The sequence below is a fragment of the Rhinolophus hipposideros genome (assembly GCF_964194185.1).
Source record: "Rhinolophus hipposideros genome assembly, chromosome: 20".
Classification (NCBI taxonomy): Eukaryota; Metazoa; Chordata; class Mammalia; order Chiroptera; family Rhinolophidae; genus Rhinolophus; species Rhinolophus hipposideros.
In genome coordinates, this window is record NC_138066.1 from 28,505,370 (window position 1) to 28,525,196 (window position 19,827).

General features: G+C 38.2%; 3 protein-coding genes across 8 annotated transcripts in view; 1 reads left to right on the plus strand and 2 right to left on the minus strand.

The window, feature by feature from the left end:
* Positions 1 to 12,018, minus strand: part of STXBP4 (syntaxin binding protein 4) — a 131,672-nt gene extending 119,654 nt beyond the window's left edge. The window contains exons 1-3 of the mRNA XM_081028013.1: positions 11,958 to 12,018; positions 5,526 to 5,648; positions 1,800 to 1,932 (exon numbers count right to left, since the gene is read on the minus strand). Coding sequence (XP_080884139.1) covers positions 1,800 to 1,932; positions 5,526 to 5,572 — 180 coding nt within the window. The 5' untranslated portion in view covers positions 5,573 to 5,648; positions 11,958 to 12,018. The remainder of the gene's footprint in view (positions 1 to 1,799; positions 1,933 to 5,525; positions 5,649 to 11,957) is intronic.
* On the plus strand, positions 12,008 to 18,488 carry COX11 (cytochrome c oxidase copper chaperone COX11). Its single transcript, XM_081027862.1, has 4 exons — positions 12,008 to 12,484; positions 15,502 to 15,657; positions 16,903 to 17,028; positions 17,401 to 18,488. The coding sequence occupies exons 1-4, from the start codon at positions 12,122 to 12,124 to the stop codon at positions 17,581 to 17,583; spliced, it is 828 nt and encodes a 275-aa protein (XP_080883988.1). The 5' UTR covers positions 12,008 to 12,121; the 3' UTR covers positions 17,584 to 18,488.
* TOM1L1 (target of myb1 like 1 membrane trafficking protein) overlaps positions 18,371 to 19,827 on the minus strand; it is a 47,119-nt gene continuing 45,662 nt past the window's right edge. For 3 of the 6 annotated variants that reach the window (XM_081027857.1, XM_081027860.1, XM_081027859.1), the window contains 2 exons: positions 19,713 to 19,777; positions 18,371 to 19,134 (listed from right to left, as the gene is read on the minus strand). In XM_081027857.1, the coding sequence (XP_080883983.1) occupies positions 19,714 to 19,777 (64 nt within the window). In that variant the 3' untranslated portion in view covers positions 18,371 to 19,134; position 19,713. Of the gene's footprint in view, positions 19,778 to 19,827 lie in introns of all 6 variants that reach the window. The other 3 variants (XR_013991883.1, XM_081027858.1, XM_081027861.1) reach the window with 3 other exon arrangements.

Sequence of the window (19,827 nt, forward strand, 5' to 3'; positions counted from 1 at the left end):
AGTATACAAAAATAAATGTAAGCACTGCAAACTCATTTATTCTCGTCTACACAGTTCTCTATTTTGGCTGTTTTTTTCTCTTGGACAGGTCCAGGAAGAGCCAAAGAACATTAATAACTCTGTGCTACCCTCTAGTGGTAAATACAGGATATAGTCCACACAGTAGGGTTTTGCTTTTTAATTCTCTTTCAAACAATGTTAAGTCTAAGAAAACAAGAGAAAGTATAATATATATTATGGGTAGAATTTCTTAGTTTGCTATCACTGGTAGCTGATAAAGAGTCACTCAGTATTACTGCCATCAACTTAATACTTTAATCACAAATATTTTTCAAGCACAAATCAATATTTGTCTAAAAGCAAATTCTTATCACTTTTTAGGTACAGTGATCTATCATTCCATTATATCAAGTGTTGTAGTCTAAGAAATACCTTAGTTATACTGAACACACACACACCTGTCATCTTCAAAACTAAACTAGTACTAAATATTTCAATTCTTATAAGAAAAACTTCATTTTTTGTTTGTTTGAATTTATTTAAATGTAGCACTTACATATAATCTTATTTGGTTAATAATTTAAATTCAAGAGCCCAAAATCTATATCCTTATAATACCCTAAACTTATTGTACTAATACTTACAACTCACATACTTCGAAGATACCTTATTATCTCAACAAGCCTGAAACAATTAAGATCATTTCCATTTTTTTGGAAGTTATTAGTGAAACTGATTTTTTTCCTAACAAAGAAAAAAACCTCAGTTGAATTGATAAACTGATTGCTAAACAAGAGCTTGGAGTGAAAATGGGAGTAAGAGTAGGACTATTTATTCAACCAAAACAACTAGAATAACAATAAAACAATAATGTGAACAAATTTAATGATGAGAGAATCCTTTCTCATACTATATAGCTTAATATTAATAGAATATTTCATTAAATTCTTTATATCCTATAAAGAATATATTTATAGCCTATAAATATATAGGAAATATATCCTGTAGTACCGGAAGCAATCTTCAATAAAAGACATATATAATCATATTAGTAAAACAAAAATAGCAAATGAAATCCAAGAGAAATGAGAATGCAAACGGAGCAACCAGTTTGCTAACTAAGTTGCTGGTACTGTGCTTCAAGTTTGGATCTGAGCTTCCCAGCAATCAGAGCAAAAAAAGGAACTCACGATTTACGTATTTCTTACGTTAGAAAGGAGAGCAAGACTTTCTAATTCCTATAAAAGGATATTTTCAGATCTTAATTTGAAATCTAATTTCTCATACAGATTCTAAGTCTATTCTCATGTGGGTGACATAATCTATTGGTGACATAATTAACAAACTCAACAAGAATTAAATTCAGAAATGAGTGAATTTCATCTGCTGAGTGTTTTTATTTATTTTTCGGTGTTTGTTTTGAATTTAGGAGAGGCTAAATGAATATAGTTCAAGTTTAAGTGATCTATCTTAATCCAAGCTCAGAGCAGTGGACAGCTAACGTGTCTTTAAATATAATTTCTCTCAACTTGATATAGGATATGAGTTGGACAGCACATAATTAAAAATATATAACCTATGAAATCTGTTATTTTCATATTTATTTCATATTCATTTGTTAGATTAAAGCTCTTTGAAGGGAAATGTCTATCTTCAAGTTTCTTTGTATCTTTCTGAGAAATGGTCATAGTGGATATTCAGCTAACATTAAAAATATATTGATGAAGTAGAAAAACAAACCTCATCACTAGTCATTTTGTTTTTTTTTGGTGAAGGGCTATTTTTATTTTCATTTTTACCTTGTAACAATCTCCTCCAGAAATGATTTCCTGAATATACACAAAGGGACCTTCATTCCGGTTAATTCCTCCTAGGATCTTCAGACCAAGGCCCGTTTCCTTGGTAACTGTAATCATCTGAAAGGCAGGATCCCTAAGAGAAAGTAAATTGGCACTCACAAGTTAACATAGAGATCTGTACCTACTTTTTCTTTAAACTACTTGTTAAATCAAATTCTTAGATCTAGATAATTCAAAATACTCAGGACATACTAGCAACTACATTATAAAAAGTACGGCGATACAAAAGCAATCAAATGGATTTTCTTACCTGTAGTTTTAATTTTCTCTACAAACCATAAAGAAATTACAGCAATAATGCTTATTTCTTTGGATAACAAAGAAAACTACTTTAAAAATATTATTGAGACATATTTTTAAATTTATTAAAGGTGACTAAAAAGGTACACCTTTAGTTGATTTTTGGACTACATTGAGGATATCCAATGTTAAATATTTTAATGAGTTAGGTAAGTGACTTTAAAAGATAGGTTTGCAGCGATTTAAAGCAAAATGAATATACCTTCCATTTGACTCTCAAAAAAAAAAAAGCTAATCCTTTTAATTTAAAAAGAGTATTTTCCCAATGCAAAGAACTTGCTCCAGCTGCAATTTCTGTCAGACATAGGGGAATGCCATTAGAAAAGAAACTGTGAAAATAATTCTGTAAAAGACATTACGTTTCTGAACACTCTGGTCAGAGCATTGACTTTTACTGGTGAATAAAGTCTGAAATGAAGCTTGGGGCTGCCTGCTTATTTATTATGTACTGGCTATGGTGCTACACAACATATATACATTATGCCATTCAATTGAGTATTTATAAAATCCCTCCTTTTTCTAAAGGAACCAAAATCTGGGATGTTAGCTTGGGGGCCTGAGTTTACAAAGCTGGAGAATAGTAAACCCAGTCTGTCTTACTCCAGAGGCAAAATGTGGTATGAGATCTGCTTCAGATCTACTGTTGAATATAGGACTTCCAGCTATCTTCAGACATTATAAAAAAAACTGAAGGAGGTCTTTAAAAAAGATTTACTTCATATCTTACATGATTATAGCTTTTAAAAAAATCTTTCTTCGTGTCTATCATAGAAATTCTGACTATCGGAAGTCCTCACTTTACACTGTTGATAGGTTCTGCCATTTTAAGCGAAAGGATGTATAAGGAAACCCATTTTCCCATAGGCTACTCGATACAAGAGTTAAGTTCCTATCGCAAGTCATAAATGTTACGATGAAAAAATGTTGGGTGAAACAACATTATTTGAGGACCTGCTGCAAATCTTTAGGAAAACTCTTATTCAAAAGTTAGATTATTTAAAAAAAAAATAGAATAAAGGAAAAAAAAACACCTTACAAAACTCCCTGTTTTTTAATATTTTGCTTCCTATGCAGCACACCACTTAGGGTGGCATTATATGGAATTTAGCTCTAGAGTCAGAAGGCCTATCTGGTCAATATGGCATAGTCAATTAGCTACAAAGAAGGCAAAAAGATCTGGGTCCAAAATGCTCTACTGTCATGGATTTCAGAAACTCAACGGTTTTTGATGGGACTTTAGGTTGCAAGAGCACAAGGGAGTGAAGCCTACAACTGCGAAAGATGAAGGAGAGAACAAAGGTACCTCACTAGGCACCTCCAGTAAGCTCTCAATGTGAATTGCCTTCAATGGGGACACAGAGAATCTCTAGCACACATTATTTCAGTAGAGCATGCCTCTTTTTCTAATCCGAACAGAGCATCTACTGTCAACACAGCCGTGTATTTACTTGCAAGGATCTAAAATTCCCATATTGTTAAGAATTTATATTACTTTTTTGCTATTAAAAATAATTCTGCTGCTCAACTTTAATCATAATAAGAGAATAACAAGTTAAAACTAGGCAAAAGTATTGCTATTTCCCTATCAGATCAACATAAATTTAAAACTTCGATATATTCTGATGACAAAGCTAGGGGAAAAGAGGTACTCTTGTACACTGCTGGTGGGAATGCAAAATGGACAGACCCCTAAAAAGGGAATCTGGTAATCTCTAAATTTACCCTCTGATCCAGCAATCCCATGTCTCGGAATCTATCCCAAAGGTACTCTAGCAAAAAAATACTAAATGACTTGATACGAGGTTATTCATTTCAGCATAATTTGTAATCACCAAAAACTGCAAATAATTTCAATGTCCATCAATAAAATACTGGCTGAATACACATGGTACAAACACATGATACAATACTGGACAGTTATAACAGGGACGAGAAAGATCTTTATAAACTGATATGTAGTGATTACCAGGATATAATTTTAAGTTAAAAAAAAAAAAAAAGCAAGGTTAAAACAGTATATACAATATGCTACTGTTTTGTTAAGAATATGCCAGCGAGTGGAGCCTGGGAGCTGGAGCCTATATGGGTATTTTGGGACATCTTACCTCAGTCATGTGATTTTTAACCATGGGCTTGATTTGCCCTGAGTAGTTGAACAAACCTGTGCTGTCCCAGGTGTGGAGCTCTGTGCGTGGAGCTCTTTGCAAACCACACAGCTAGCCCTGGCTTGTGCCCCTTGGAGACTGGAACTTTCCAGGAGGAGGCATCAGGGAAAGACACCTGAGTTTAACTGGCTTGACACCCTTCTCCAGGGAAGACCCGGTGAACCTGAGTCAAAGGGCTGGTGTACACTTGTTTATTGCGTAAGTAAGAGCAGGACATCTAATGTATAGTGGAACTTTATACAGAACAATTCACTTTGAGAAAAAAATGTAATTATTATGTGTGTACATGTAATATATGTATACATATATAACATGTACAAATATATTTATATGAATATGCATTATTTATGCAAATGAAGCACTTAGAAAAACAAGAATAAAAGTGGTTATCTAAAGGAGGAATGAGGGCACAGAGTCGAGAACAAGACTGAGAGCAAGATTTCTCTGAGTGTACTTTGTTATATGTATGTTACATATCGCAAAATGGCTAGCAATTCTTGCCATCCTGTCTACATGCCTCACTCTACTATTCTTCCATTAAAAAGTAAAGTCTATATCTCTATCACTTGAATTTGGACTTGACCATTTAAATTGCTTGAGCTAATGGTACACCAGCAAATGTGAGGAAAATAGACATTTGAGAAACACTTGTGCTTCTTCCTGGGAACCATTCCACTGCCATATGAAAAAGCCTGAACGAGCCTCCTGGAGGATGAGAGACCAGGTCGCAAGAGACCTCAACCTTCCCAGATGAGGCTCCAGAACATGTGAAGAAGGCCACCCTACATCATTTGCTGCAGACCAGAAGAATTAATCACGAAATCACGGCAAAGAAAAAAGGTTTGTTTTTTTAAGGCATTTTCGAGTGGTTTGTTAGTCGGCAAAAGCTAATATGTTCTTTTTATACTAAAATTATAAAATATTTTAGATATTAAAAAAAATAGATCAAACTTTTTAAAAGCAATCTGTAAAAATAATTCTAAAGGAGAATGCAGAATTTTTCCTACACAGTGATTTACACTGAAAGGTAATTATTGATCAACTTCTCATTATTCCCCTGCTCCTCAATATTCCCCTGCATTATTGCTCTCCTGTACCACAGGTCATTAGCTGTATAAAATTTTCGCCAAGTGTTCATTAATATTTTACATATTTCAAATTATGAGAGTTCAAAACATACTAAATTTAACTTAACAATTACTTTTCAAGTAGACCAGATGATACTACAGCAGATGTATTTTTATTCATGGTTCCACCACGGTAGCCTTGGATTCAACCGCTGTGTAAATGAAGGTCTTGAAGAAATCGATAAATTCTTCTTTTCCTAAGATTGGAGAAGTAGAAAATAAATTGTCATATCTTAGAACAGTCAAATTTGCTTTAAACTTTGCATAAAAACATTACATACACTTGGCACCTAAATAATATGTGCCTGTGTATAGATGTTAGATATATTTTATACATTGGGCTATGTCATTTTAGTCATTGCTCATAAAATCTGAGAAATGTAAAGATAGTTCTCTAGATGGATAGATGGAGCTATATTATTGTCAACATCTATATCTATATAAAATCTGCATTTTCTGGCAGAAATGAAGAATATAGTTTAGTTTTAGGTAACTATTATAGCTTCTACTATTAATAAGCTTAAAAACCACATAATAATAAAAGATTGAGGGAAATGTCGCTTGTAAGCACAAGAATGTCTGCAAAATAATTATGCAACACACTGTTAAAGAAAACAGGAATTCCTATTCTCACCAACTATCTTAAAGGACTCCCTGCAGATCCTATATTACTCTGACTCATATTACTCCACAAGCTTTTTTAATATTTTCCTATGAAAAGAAAAAAATGTATTATTTTAATGTGTCTTACAGCTCCACTGTGAACATTGCAGAAAATAGTGCAGTTTCATTTAATTAAAAAATTGCATTTGAATAGAGATTTGCCAGTTCTGCCTATGAAATATGAATGAAATACAGAAACTTGAAAGTGAAAAAGATACTAGGATCCTTTAGCACAACGCTCTTATTAAAGAAATGAATATCTAGATTCACAGAGGTTGTGTACTTTTCCCACACAAATGACAGACAGTCCATGGTTGTTTTCCCAGATAGAACTCAGGCTTCAGAGACTAGTGCATGGACCTTGACATCAGATAGACCTGGTTCCAATGCGAGCTGCTAGGGCTTCTCAGCTTGTTTCTTCACAAGTACAATAGGTAGTAGTGATGGTTTTACAAATGGATACACCTCCATATCAAAACCTACTAAAATGTTTCACTTTAAATATATGCTGTTTGTTATAAACCAATTATACCTTAATAAAGTTAAATGTTTTAAAAAAAATCTGATTGTCAGTTAAAAATGCACTTTGACTTTGGCTTGTATCTTCTTACCCTCCAAAGAGTCCACCAACATGAGAGTAAAGGGTTACAAATGGTATAAACTCACAATGTTAATGAATAAATGGAAGGATTTAATTCCAGTATTTAATGTTAATTTCACCTGAAATTATTCTGTGTAAAAATAAAAAAGGGCGGCCCGGTGGCTCAGTTGGTTAGAGCATGACTTCTGAACAACAGGGTTGCCGGTTCGATTCCCACACGGGCCTGGGAGCTGCGCCCTCCACAAGTAGATTGAAGACAATGAGCTGCTGGAGGGGCGGCCGGATGTCTCATTTGGTTAGAGCACGAGCTCTCAACAAGGCTGCAGGTTCAATTCCCACATGAGATGGTGGGTTGCGCCCCCCTGCAACTAAAGATTGAAAAAACGGCGACTGGCCTTGGAGCTGAGCTGTGCCCTCCACAACTAGATTGAAGGACAACGACTTGGACCTAATGGGCCCTGGAGAAACACACTGCTCCTCGATATTCCCCAATAAAATTTTAAAAATAAAAATTAAATTAATAAATTAAAAAAAAAACACTTTGGAATTCTCCTTGACACTGGTTTTATATATTTGGAAGAGCACTGTATCAGGAAGAGCACTGTTTCACAAGTTAGAATATCCAAGTTTGAGTTCCATTTCTGCTGTCCAGTAGCCACGTGACTTTGATTAGCCACTTAACTCCTCTATTGCTTGGTTTCTTCATGTGTAGAATGACAAGATCATTCATAAAATGACCTACAAAAGTTCTTTTTTGGCTCTATGAATCAAAAATTCTATTCCAGGTTAGTAAACTACAAGTCCCCGAGTATTTTTTGCAGGGAGAATTTTCTTTTTTAAGTTTCTTTTTAAAACCTCTAGGATCAGATACCCCGTGAGTGGGATGGGGGTAGTCTGCAGTCAAGTCATCTGGGAGCAATTCGAGGGGTGGGAAAACAGTGAAATTTTATATTAAGGTCATTTCCATAGAGAAGAGGGCACAATGGTGCTGGCTACCCAACAAATAATCTGTTGGGATTCTGTGACCGACAAATCATAAATAATCTACTATTCAGATTCCCTGAAACTAATACAATTTGTATAGCTTATCACATCAGTGATTCCTCAGATAGCATTAGCTATTTACATAATCCTAGAGTTGTGTCAGAACATTGGCAAAATCAGGAATGACTCTCTTCCGTGGGCTAGGCTTTACTTTACTGATCTTTATTTAAAGTTTCAGGAAATCAAGATACAAAAGATTAATCAAAGGGGGATTTTACTATCTCCTTTATTCTTTATCCAAAGGCAACTTTCCAGCTACTAGTGCATTTTTTTTTTCTTTCAGGAATCTAAACAGTTCAGGAGTGCTGCTCATTTGCCTTTGGGGATGGACTTACAGCATCTGCCTGTGACACACAACCCAACCCTGTGGGAAACACTAGAAAAGTACTTCAGAAGAGTACTAAACTTCTTGAAACATGAGATCCTCATCAGAGCAACAGCTCACAGTTCTCATGCACATATCCACCGGCCATGTACTCAGTACGATCATCTGCAGTGACTATGCTAAGTGCTTGTGATATTATGCAGAACAATCCAAGGTGTCTGCTCTAATGGTATTTACATTCTAGTGTCGGGAGAAAAACAGTAAAAAAAAAAAGGAAACAGCAAAATGAACTAACTTTCAGATACCAGAAGGTGGTATGATCAAGTTTGACTGGACAGAGGAGTGCTAATTTAGATTGGGTAATGGTGTTCCAGCCAAAATCCAAATAATAGGTCAGCCAGGAGAAAAACTGAGGGACAAAGTATTCCCAGCTGAGAAAAGGTCTCAAGGCAGCAAAACCAACCTGGGGTTTTTACAGAATAGAAAGAAGTGTGGCTGGCGCATGGTGAATGCAGACAAAAGATCAGAGATGAAGTTAGAGAAGTAGGAAGGGTCTAGATTATCTAGGGTCTTAAGGGCCATGGTAAGGAGTTTGGAATTTTGCTTGATCTTATTTCATACAACCTGACTATTCTCCGGAGACCTGAATTTGCCTTTTGTCTTATCTCTTAACTTTAACCTCTGCTTATTCCAGATAGGTTGACCTTGCTTAGCTTGAATTATGTCAGAATGTCAATCAGTTCATTTGGGATATAATATATATTGGGGGCCAGTACAAAATGAAAATGCAAGGCCCCTTTAAAAAATTAATTATTTCAAGATAGTGACAGCAGAGAATTAAACCAAGTATAGAGCCCAACTAAGCCTACTTTTAAGAGTAGGGCTTTGTGTAACTTGCACAGGTCATGCACCCTGATCTTGATAAACTTTACTTGACGAATAATCTCTGTTTGCATTTCACCTTATCTGTCAATCATATAAACTTGTCCAAGATCTTTTAGCCCCTGAAACATGTCACTTAAAGGAAGATGCCAGGAAATCAGAAACTCGGATATCGAGACTTACTGAAGCAACTTCAGGCCATTAGTGTGCACTAATTGAATCGGGAAACAGTGATTATCTAGCGTATTCTCAAGCAAACTAGAATTCATTTGTTCTTACTATTTATTCAAATGCATTTATCCTCCTCTTTTAGGTACAAGGAAACTATTGTAATAAATAGCTACCAAATAAACAGTTGTTCAGTAGCTTTATTAGGCAAACAGACAGTTAAGAAATACAGCTCAGTGACTAACATTAAGATTTAAATTGCAATTTCCTTAATTTATATTAACTACTAAAAATGCCAAAAAAAGCAATCAGAAACCAAATTTTAAAAATAATACATCTTTATAATCCTTCAGTCTTCAGAAAGCCTGAAAACCAATAATCAGATAAGAAATAATCAGATAAGAAAACATGTATGACTATCAAAATGTTTTTTTTTCTTTCTTTGTCCACCTTTACCCATTTCGCTCAACCCCCACTCCCAAAGTGGTTTGTATGAAAAATAACATGCAAAGCTACTATGCAAAATTAGACATGATCATAGCTAACTAGAGAGGGTTCACAAGCATTAATTATTTACTGCTGAAGAATGGCATTACAAATTCAAGGTGCCAAGTCTGAAATCACAGTCCGGTCCCTGATATTTTAAGTTCATAATCAACACCTCTACCTGCAGAACAGGGTTGTACTAACCTGGCCCTGAGGTGTTTTCTTTCCATTCAAGACAGACTCACTGTGTAGCATTAGTTATCATGATGATTTATGCAATATCACAAGCACACTCAAAGTCACAAGAATTGCAGCCAAACCACTTTACTGCTATCAAGATTATTGTACCTTGGAAAAGAGTAGTTTCATTTGCAATTACAAAATAAAATAAAATAATAGAGTCCAAGACAAAGACACTACGACGGACATAAAAGTCCTGCTACCTATTGCTACATGGAAGGATGGTCTAGAAAAAAGGAATGTTGGAGGGAATGTAGTGTTGCTTTCACTGATACTAAGTTTTTGTGAGGGTTGATTCTATGCTGTTAAGAAATTAAAAATACGATAGGTCTTGTCCTGAAAGAGCTGACAAGCTGGTGTAAGAACTATGGGAGACAGATGAAAACGATTTTCAAACATTCTCATAAAACAATACAAATACATTTGTAGAATAATAGAATCTTGAGATTTTTGTGCCAGAGTAGAAGAGACAGAAGGTACTTGGATTTTACTGGCTTTGCAACTTTCTGGCCTTGTGATCACAAGATAATCAATTACTCACTCAGGGTGACCATCATCACTCACCTGCACTACTGCAATTGCCTACTAACTATTCCACTTCCATTCTCCACAGCATAACCAATATTGGATCATTATCACTTATAAGCTGCAAACTCACCAATAGCTTCCTGTTACTTTAGAATGAAATCCAAATCCTTGGACATGGCTTGAACGGCTCAGTACGATGTGGCCCCTGTATACCTACGCTGACCCCATTTCCTACCACTTTTCCTTCCTGCTCACCATGCTTGGAACACATTGGCCTCCTTTTCATTCTTCCGTGGTATCTAGCTCTTGCTTGCCTCTGAGCCTTTGAATGACTTGGATTGTCACTGTGTAGATAGCTCCTTCTCGTCATTCAGGACTCGACTCAAATGTCACCTCTTCAGTAAAACTTGACTTTACTTCTCCTCCTCCCCCTCATTATCACTATCTTCTTCCATTGTCTTCACTGTACAGATTGTTATCTGAAATTCCCTTACGTATCTGTTACTTGATGACCTACTGAGTCCTCAGGAGAAAGTGCACTCATAACAGCAATGATCGTGTTTGACTTTTTTTATGCTGCACGTTGAACAGGATCTGACCCCCAGTAGAGAGTGAAATAAATACAATAAGTGTCGAATGACTGAAAACCATTTAAGTCCTCGGGCCTTTACTTCCCTCTCCCATCAAGTAGGGAATAATCATACCTGCTCTGGTCATTCGGAAAAGCCTAACACTTATTAATTTTTTACTATGCCTCCGGCTCAGTGAAAATCACCTTCCACGTGATAATTAACGTTCCCATTTGCTATTATGATTCCCATTTTACAAATAAGGTCGTCACGTCTTAGGTCAACTAACTAAGGACACCAGGTCCAAGTGAGGACCCGAGTATGAATTCAACCTTTAGTAACCTCAGAATCTGAGCTCAACCTTTAGTAACCTCAGAATCTGAGCTCGTAGCCACGACTTGATCGTTCCCCAAAAGATGCTTCTTTCCATTACAGCAAAACCGGCTACGCTGTCTGTTCCCCTCAGGTCCCAGTTTGCCCTGTGGGACAACAGAAGAGGCACATCTTCAGTCCGTTCCTAAATGACCCTCATATCCGGGTCGGCTCGGCCACTGTCCTCTAAACAAACTTCAGTCTGACCACGTCTCTCCAGCTCGGCCATCGGTGACTTATTCGCACGGGGCAAGCAGTCAAGGGGCCTAAGAGCAGTGGCAGTCGCTTCCCAGGGGCTGAGAAAATGCACACGTGAGTGTTCGAGCGGTTGGTGGTTAACACAGGAAGGTGTCCCGGGACCAGGGACCCTGGAGCCCAGGGCCAGGGCAGGAAGTGACCAGGCCAGCGGTCAGAGGACCCCCAGGTAAGAGGACCGCGGAGAGCGGCCGCCAGGGGCCGCTAGGTCGAGACAAAGGCTGATGGAGTTTAGGACACTCGGGGGCTCAAACCCAAGTGATGATGGATGCACGCGGAGGACTTGGGCAGCCTTATTCCTAAAAGTAAGTTAGATAGGCACTGGAGGGAAGAAAAGTGGGAGGAACGGTCACGAAGCGAAACGCGAACTTACCCGTCACCTGGCAACCGGGCCTCCGTAGCTCAACTACCAGCGCAGCCTCCGGAGGCATCTGGTAGCCAAGGCAGCGGCGGGCTCAACTCAGACATCGCGAGAGGAGCGGGCCTCGCGAGATCGGACCTCGTCCGCGGCGGGCGGGTGTGTTCTCTCCGGGAGCTATGGGAGGGCTCTGGCGTCCAGGATGGAGGCGCGTCGCTTTTGGGGGCTGGCGCTGGAGCCACCCGGGGCCCCCGACCGGCGTGGCGGCGCGGTTAGAGCCGCGTCCGAGGCCGGGGAGCAGCGGCACGGGAGGTGCTGAGAGGGGGCTGAGGCGGCTCGGGACGTGGAGGCGCCCGAGTTTGGCCCGGGACCCGGCCGTGCAGGCGCCGAGGCGGCCGAAGAGCACGAACCCTTTCACGCGCGCGCAGGAGGCGGAGTGGCGGCGGCGGAACAAGACCGTGCTCACGTACGTGGCGGCGGCCGCCGTGGGCATGCTGGGGGCGTCCTATGCCGCCGTGCCCCTGTATCGACTCTATTGCCAGGTAGGGGCCGGCGCCCACCCCTGGGCGACGCTACGTTGGGAGGGATGCTCAGAGCATCTGCCAAAGACGGAGCGGGCTCGGGAAGGTGACTGGTCCAAGGTCACCACGGAGACTAGCGGCAGAGCTGCCCGTCGCGCGCAGGGCCCGGAGTGAGCGGTCCTTTCCGCCAACCCCGCTGCGGAGGGACATTCCCCGCTCGCCGAGACCTCGCAGGTCCCACGGGCTCCGCAGCCTGTCCCCCAGCGTCCAGCCGGCCCCCCCGCGCTCCCTCCCTGCCGCGCGCGCGCCCGCTGTGCAAATGCAGTTTGTCGTCAGCCGTTCACTCTGCGAACCACGTGCGGTGTGGGTGTCGGTGCGAACCGTGACCCTGGAAACGGGCGTGTGCGATGCGTTTGTTTTTAGAAGTGGGAGTAGCTTTGCAGCCAGGCCGAGAGGCGCGACCTAGGCGAGTTAGGACCCCACCCCCGTTAGTATAGAACGGGACCGGGCGCGCCCTGCGGCCCCGTTTTAGCTCAGAAACTGCATCGTCCTCCACGTGTGTTCCCACGAACCGGCAGCACCCCCGGGACCTGGGAATGGGAGTGCACATTCGTGAGCCAACTCCAGAACGACTGACTCGGGAACTGGGGAGCAAGGCAGGCAGGGCCCGGCGATCTGGATTTTAAGAAGTCCACGAGCTGATTTTGATGCGAACTAGTGTTTGGGGACCGCTGGCAAAGGCAAACTGCACCTGCATCGCACGTGTTCTCCTTTGTGCTTAAGTCGTCGTGTGAGGCTCAGGCTGGGCGTGAGGATCACCGGTGCAGCTTAAGGAAACCTGCCGGGGCTCTCCTTCCCCGGGGATTCTGATTAGGGGGCGGGGCCAGGAATGTCGGGTTTTAAAAAAACTTGCCACAAGTGAGAGCTACACGTTGCGTTCATCAGTGTTTGAGAGCAGTTCCCACGTTGCGGGACTCACCCGGTGAGCTTTTAAAAATCCTGACACCCAGATCACACCCCTAACCAGTTAAATCAGAAGGGCTTGGAGTGGGCTTCAGGCATTAGTAATATTTAAAAAATTCTTCAGAATCTTTGCTGCCACTGTGGTTAGTACCTGGCTTGCTTCCCCCATGCCTGCGGAGATTAGCTTACCTTTATTTTCTATAATGGCTGAAACAGAAGTCAAAAGGACTTTCAGTCTCCTAATAGCATTAATGTGGGAAAGTGCAACAGCTTGATTTCTGGAGATGAGGGTAGAACGTGAATTGATTTTCATCAGAGGCCAGCCAGGACCAAGCATGAATCCCAAAACTACCAACTGGTTAAATAAGCTAAACTGAATCCAAAACAGCAAGTATTGATCTCTGAAAACCACGTGGGGGACAAAGGCGGTCCCCCGAATATTTAGAAATGTCTGAAGATATTTTTGGCTGTCACAACCTGGGAAGTGAGGTGGGAGGACGCCACTGGTATCTGGTAGGTAGAGGCTAGGGATGCCACCAAACATCTAACACTGCACAGGACACTTCCCCCCTTCGCCCCCCAAAACAATATCCAACCCAAAATGTCATTAGTGCCAAAGTTGAGAAATCCTGCCCCAAACTGAAGTAATATTTTTCACGCGTGTGCAAGCGCAGGACAGAAAAATAAAAAATTGTCATTTGTGATCCTAAACTTAAATCACAGTTGGATGTTAGTGACATTTCCAAAAGAGCATCTCTTTCACTTTTGGAAACTTTAGAGGCAAAAATAAGTGGTTCCATAAACCACTTAATACAGTGACCGCGTTTTATGAGTATGGAAAACTGTAAAGATTTCCCATCTTCCCATCTAAAGATTTCCCAAAGAAAGTAAAGATTTATGTGGTTTATGTAGCTAGTTAGTGGCAGAACTAGACTGGAGCCCAGGACATACTTTATTTACAGTGCGCTTTTCTATTCTTGTGATGATTAAAGCTTACAAATTTAAAGAATCTATATCCCAAGATGGCTTGTCAGAAAGAATACATTAAGGAATCTGTATTCAAGTGACTCAAATTCTTTAGGAAAAGGAGTTATATCTTAAAACTTAAGCATTATAGCCCTCTTGGGCAGAAGAATATACTTATCTCTTAAAGTAAATAAAGGCTTGCCCTCTGATGCCTCTCTCAGGGTTATAATTGAATAATGTTAAATGGCAGTTGAGTGAAGCTAGCTGACTTGTGTAACAAATGGAAGATAGTAATACTATATTTTGCTGGGAGTCTTCCCCTGGCCTCAAATTTGGTTTTTTTTTCCTAGTATAGTAACAGATTAATTATCCGGAGACCAGAATTCTGGCAACTTCAAGCATCAGAGGAATGATGACCCTGGAAGTAAGGATTTTTTTTAAGCATCTCTGATGATAAAGGAAATAATGTTGATGAATATAGGGGAAAAGTGTCATACACAGATGATTCTGATGCCTTATGATTAGTTGATTCAGTGGTCAAAGGGAACAAGTTCTCTAACTGATGGATATCTGTAAAAGCTATACTATACCAAAAGTATAGAAAAAGACAAAAACATTGACCAACATGGGGAAAATACTTATGATGCTAGAGAAAGGCAGACTATAGAAGTGAAGCTACAAACTTATCTGTGCTATAAAGTTATGATATGGAAAAGGACCAACAAGAATGTAGAAAATGTAATTTACTGAAATGACAAGGTTGTAGATAAGTTTATTTCTATCAATAGTTGATATGAAACACTAGCAATAAGTATGTTAATGAAAAGTTAAACTAAATATTCTGAGCAGGGGAGTGTTTGCTATCTTCCAAATGACTCATTTTTCACCCTGCCAGATAACCAAGTAATTAGTAAAAAATAAGACTTGAATAAATATAGGCCCTTGATACCCCCAAAATGGTCAAACCACTGACATCATTCAGAGGAACCAGTGAAACTTGGCTCCTACTGGATTACTAAAGTTAAATTGTTTTTAAAATTTTGTTTTTATCCAATAAATAGATTATCACCTAAAAGTAACATTTAACATGTTGTATTTTTTTTATCTAGACTACTGGACTTGGAGGATCAGTAGCGGCAGGTCATGCGTCAGACCAGATTGAAAAGATGGTGCCTGTTAAGGATCGCGTCATTAGAGTCACCTTTAATGCAGATGTGCATGCAAGTCTCCAGTGGAACTTCAGACCTCAGCAAACAGAAATATATGTAAGTGATTAAAGCAGGTATTGAAAGATTACTTTTGCAGTGTAATAACTCCTTTCATCACTTAAATTGCTTCATAATTTAGGAAACACTCATTTAAACTTAATTTCAAAATACTGATACTCCCCATTACTGTAATTCTTTTATTCCACGCAGACTGCTTTTTGACAGTGTCCTACGTCTAATGTACCAGCATATGCTTTTAACTTACATGGTACTGTAGTAAGTCCGTTTGGAACAATGGAAAATGTCACGTTTTTATTAGAATCATATTAAGAATTGACTTAGAAGTTCTCGGGTCTATAGTAAGTAATCGAGAGTAGGAGTAGCTGTCATGCTATTCATATAGTTGACTTTTCTTCAGATATAGATGATAGAATAGGAAAAATTTTGAAAATCATTGCTTACAATGAAAAGTAGTTTACTGATTTACATTGAAAGTATCCCTGTCCCTTAAGAAATACACGTGAGGACCTTTGAAGTAATCATCCTAGTGATGTTCAGAAAGATTGTCCCTTAAAATGGGATCCTAGAGGATTTAACGGAAATTATTTCATGAATGGAGGAATAGCCAGAAAAGCTTAACTGTGACTCTTATTAGTGCTTAATAAACCCGTATTAGTGCATCTCCAGGTTAGTAAACAGGACTGAATTTCTTTGATGATTGAGAGCTTTATAAATTATGATTCTGAATATTATTTCCAATCACATAGAAGACAGGGTATCAGGGGCTAACTTGGTACAAATGACAAAGCATCCCTCGACAACTGCTTTTTTTAAAGCCTGGCAAGTTAACGTTATTCTCTCAAAAAAAAGCATGATTGCCTCTTGGTTAAATAAAAAGATTCTGTTCAGTTTTACTCTGGTTATAAGTTTAATTTATTCTGTTTCTAAGCTAAGTTTAATGTTGGTAACCTTTTAAAAAGAATCTTCAATTATATAATGAAGTGTTAAGAAATTAGGCTTGAGCTTGGCTTGTCCTTGAACACATTTAAATTGCAGATTATTGAAGACTTCGGATATACAAGAGGACAGTGCATATCTAAGTATGCAGAATAGAGCATTGGTTCTTCACTGACATATGCAAGTAAATTGTGAAAATCACATGTTCATGGGTAGTATTCACACCCTTAACATTAGTTTAGATACGGTATTACGGTCTGATGGATAGGAAAAATGACTAAATAGAGAAAGAAGATGTGTGAGATTTGAAGTGCTGCTGATGTGTATATATATTTTTTAAAACAGGTAGTGCCAGGAGAGACGGCACTGGCATTTTATAAAGCGAAGAATCCTACTGACAAACCAGTAATCGGAATTTCTACATACAATGTTGTACCATTTGAAGCTGGACAGTATTTCAATAAAATACAGGTACAATTAAATGCAAACTATATAGATTGATAAAAGTACATACAAGTGTTTAGTACTAAATTTACTGCAGTGTTTTAGTGGGTACTAATTTCTGAAAATTTATTTCTTCTAAACTTCAAACTTTTTTTTTTCCAATGCTTACAACAGCTATGCAGAGGTTTAGAACCAACCTGCTTTTAAGATTAGAATTTGTTGATTTTTAATTCTTAAAGCAAAACTCAATCTGAGATGAAAGTATGCTATTACCCTTTCACAGAACTTAAAAGATTATGTTTATATAAATAGTATGCTTATTAAAGCCAAGAACTGAACCATTAGTTTCTATTGTAGTTAATAGAATAGAAATATTAATAACCTTTCTATAACTTCTAGTGCTTCTGTTTTGAAGAACAAAGGCTTAATCCACAAGAGGAAGTAGACATGCCAGTGTTTTTCTACATTGATCCTGAATTTGCTGAAGATCCAAGAATGGTGAATGTTGATCTCATCACCCTTTCTTACACTTTTTTTGAAGCAAAGGAGGGGCACACGTTGCCAGTTCCAGGATATAATTGAAGTCAGCAACTAGGGTCTCCTTCAAATATGTGATTTTTGAAAAATCATGTATATCTTGTCTTCTCATAAGAGAAATATTCTACAATAATATCTCCCATTCTATTTTATGCCTTCTATTTTAAATATTATGTACTGAATTTTTTCCCCAACTAATTTACCCTACTTAAGAGAACAGGTTCAGGTTTTTATCATAAGGAATCCACATGCCTATTTAGAATGTATGACTGTTCAAAACCATATTAGAATTTAAGGGACATTAAAATAAATTGCTTTGTTTCTTTTTTATATATATAGGCATGGACTTGATGGATCAGCACAGTTCGTTGGTCCCCTTCCAAATTATTAGCACTTTGTACTGGTAGCAGTGATTTTTTCTTTCTTTTCTTTATTTCTTTTTTTTTAATGCCCAGGTGTTGTCTTAGGCTCTAGAACTTCTAACCATTTTTATTTTTTCTAAAACAGTTGGTTACTACTTTCTTTCATTGTGAGTCACTTTTAAAAGCTCAAAATGGAAGAGGAATCACTAAGCCCTAATAGTTTGCCCAAAGATTACATTCTGACTTCAAATGTGACTGTTTTTCCTTTAAGATATGGGGCAATTTACATTCAGAGTACTGAATAGTTACTTTGAAATTTCAATATCATGAAAATGAAATAAAATGCGTTAAGTATCTACGAGGCTTCTAGCATTTCCTGTGATAGTTCCAAGTCCCTGAATGTTAAAATGTTAAGTGTGGGATTGTAAAGATTACTGACATCAGAAGTTCTTCAATGAATAAACTGTAAAAAAGATGTATTAAATTGTTTTAATAGTAATTTGTCATTGTAATTTATGACATAAACGAATGCACAATTCTGAAAGTTTTCCAGTATTATTTGTTCCAAATAGAAATATTAATTTGCAGTAAAAAGAAAAAAAATAACATTTAGTATTACAAAGAATTGTATTTAAAAGCAACTCGATATAAAGTCCAGTGACCTCTTCAGGGCACCTGAAATATAAACTACAGTATCAAGGCTTTTATAATTCATAATTCTAAACAATAATATTCTTTATAAAGAAGTGCAAATTGACTTTTACATTTGATTTTAGTTAAATGAAAGCAGTCAATATTCTTCCTGAATAAAATAGTTTCTCACATTTCATGTTTACATCTATTCAGAATTATATTGTAATAAAATAATCTCCATCTATGCTTATCACAGCTGTGTGATGATAATCTAAATGTAGGAAAGCCTTTGAAACATAAGGTCCTCCAATGAACCTGGTTGGCCTCAGTACAATGAATTTTTCTTCTGTTGAAGTTTTAAATTAATATATGTTAAAAACCAAGTTCTTTTGAGATAAAGCTTGAGCTGCTCTCAGGAACCATAACTCTTACTCTGGAACGGTTACTCTTCTATTTAAACTTCATGACTGCAGAGGACAAATGTCCACCATGGCTTTGATGTGTTGGTAGGTCTTGTCTTCTGGGTCTCAAAGCTAGACAGGGCTACCTTTTAAAGAGTTGGTATCCCTAATGCAGCTTGTGAGCTGGTCATTCACTTTCCCTAGAATAAACAGAAGATAGTCAACCATCCCCATCCTTTCCTTTTCTTTCCTCCTTCCTTAATAACTGGAGAGGCACGTACTGGTAGAGGAAAAACAAGAATGTACTATTTCCATGGGAAGGCGGTGTACAGGGGAATAAATAAGGTTAATAAGTTATTGGTGGCCATGCATTCAGTAATAAATAAATGAAATGACTAGTACAGCAACTAGAATCTAGACCTGAGTTAACAATGAATGGGTTCTACCAGTCCCAGTTAACAAGTATTAACTGCACATAAAAAGCCAATGTCTGATTCCAGTGCTAAAAGAATTTTTATTAGCAATAATACTTCTATACATAAACCACATTGCTTCTACGTTGCCAAGATTTATTATGTTTAGCTAACAAGGTCACAAAGATGATTTCATTAGTGAACAAATAGTTCATTAGAATTTGAGTGCTTTGGAGAAACTTCTATATTTTACTCACCAGTGTCAGAGACTCAGATGGCCCTTAAAAAAGGTAATACTAATAGAGAAAGTGACCACTGAACTGAAATCATGTAGAATGTGGAATGTTACTTGTGTAAGTCTTTACCTCAGCAATCACTATGACTTTGAGCTCCTTTGCGCTGATGGACATCAATTTCTTCATAAATAGCTCTGAAACAAACAAGCCATCATGGCAAAAGGGTTATATATATCAGTTTCAA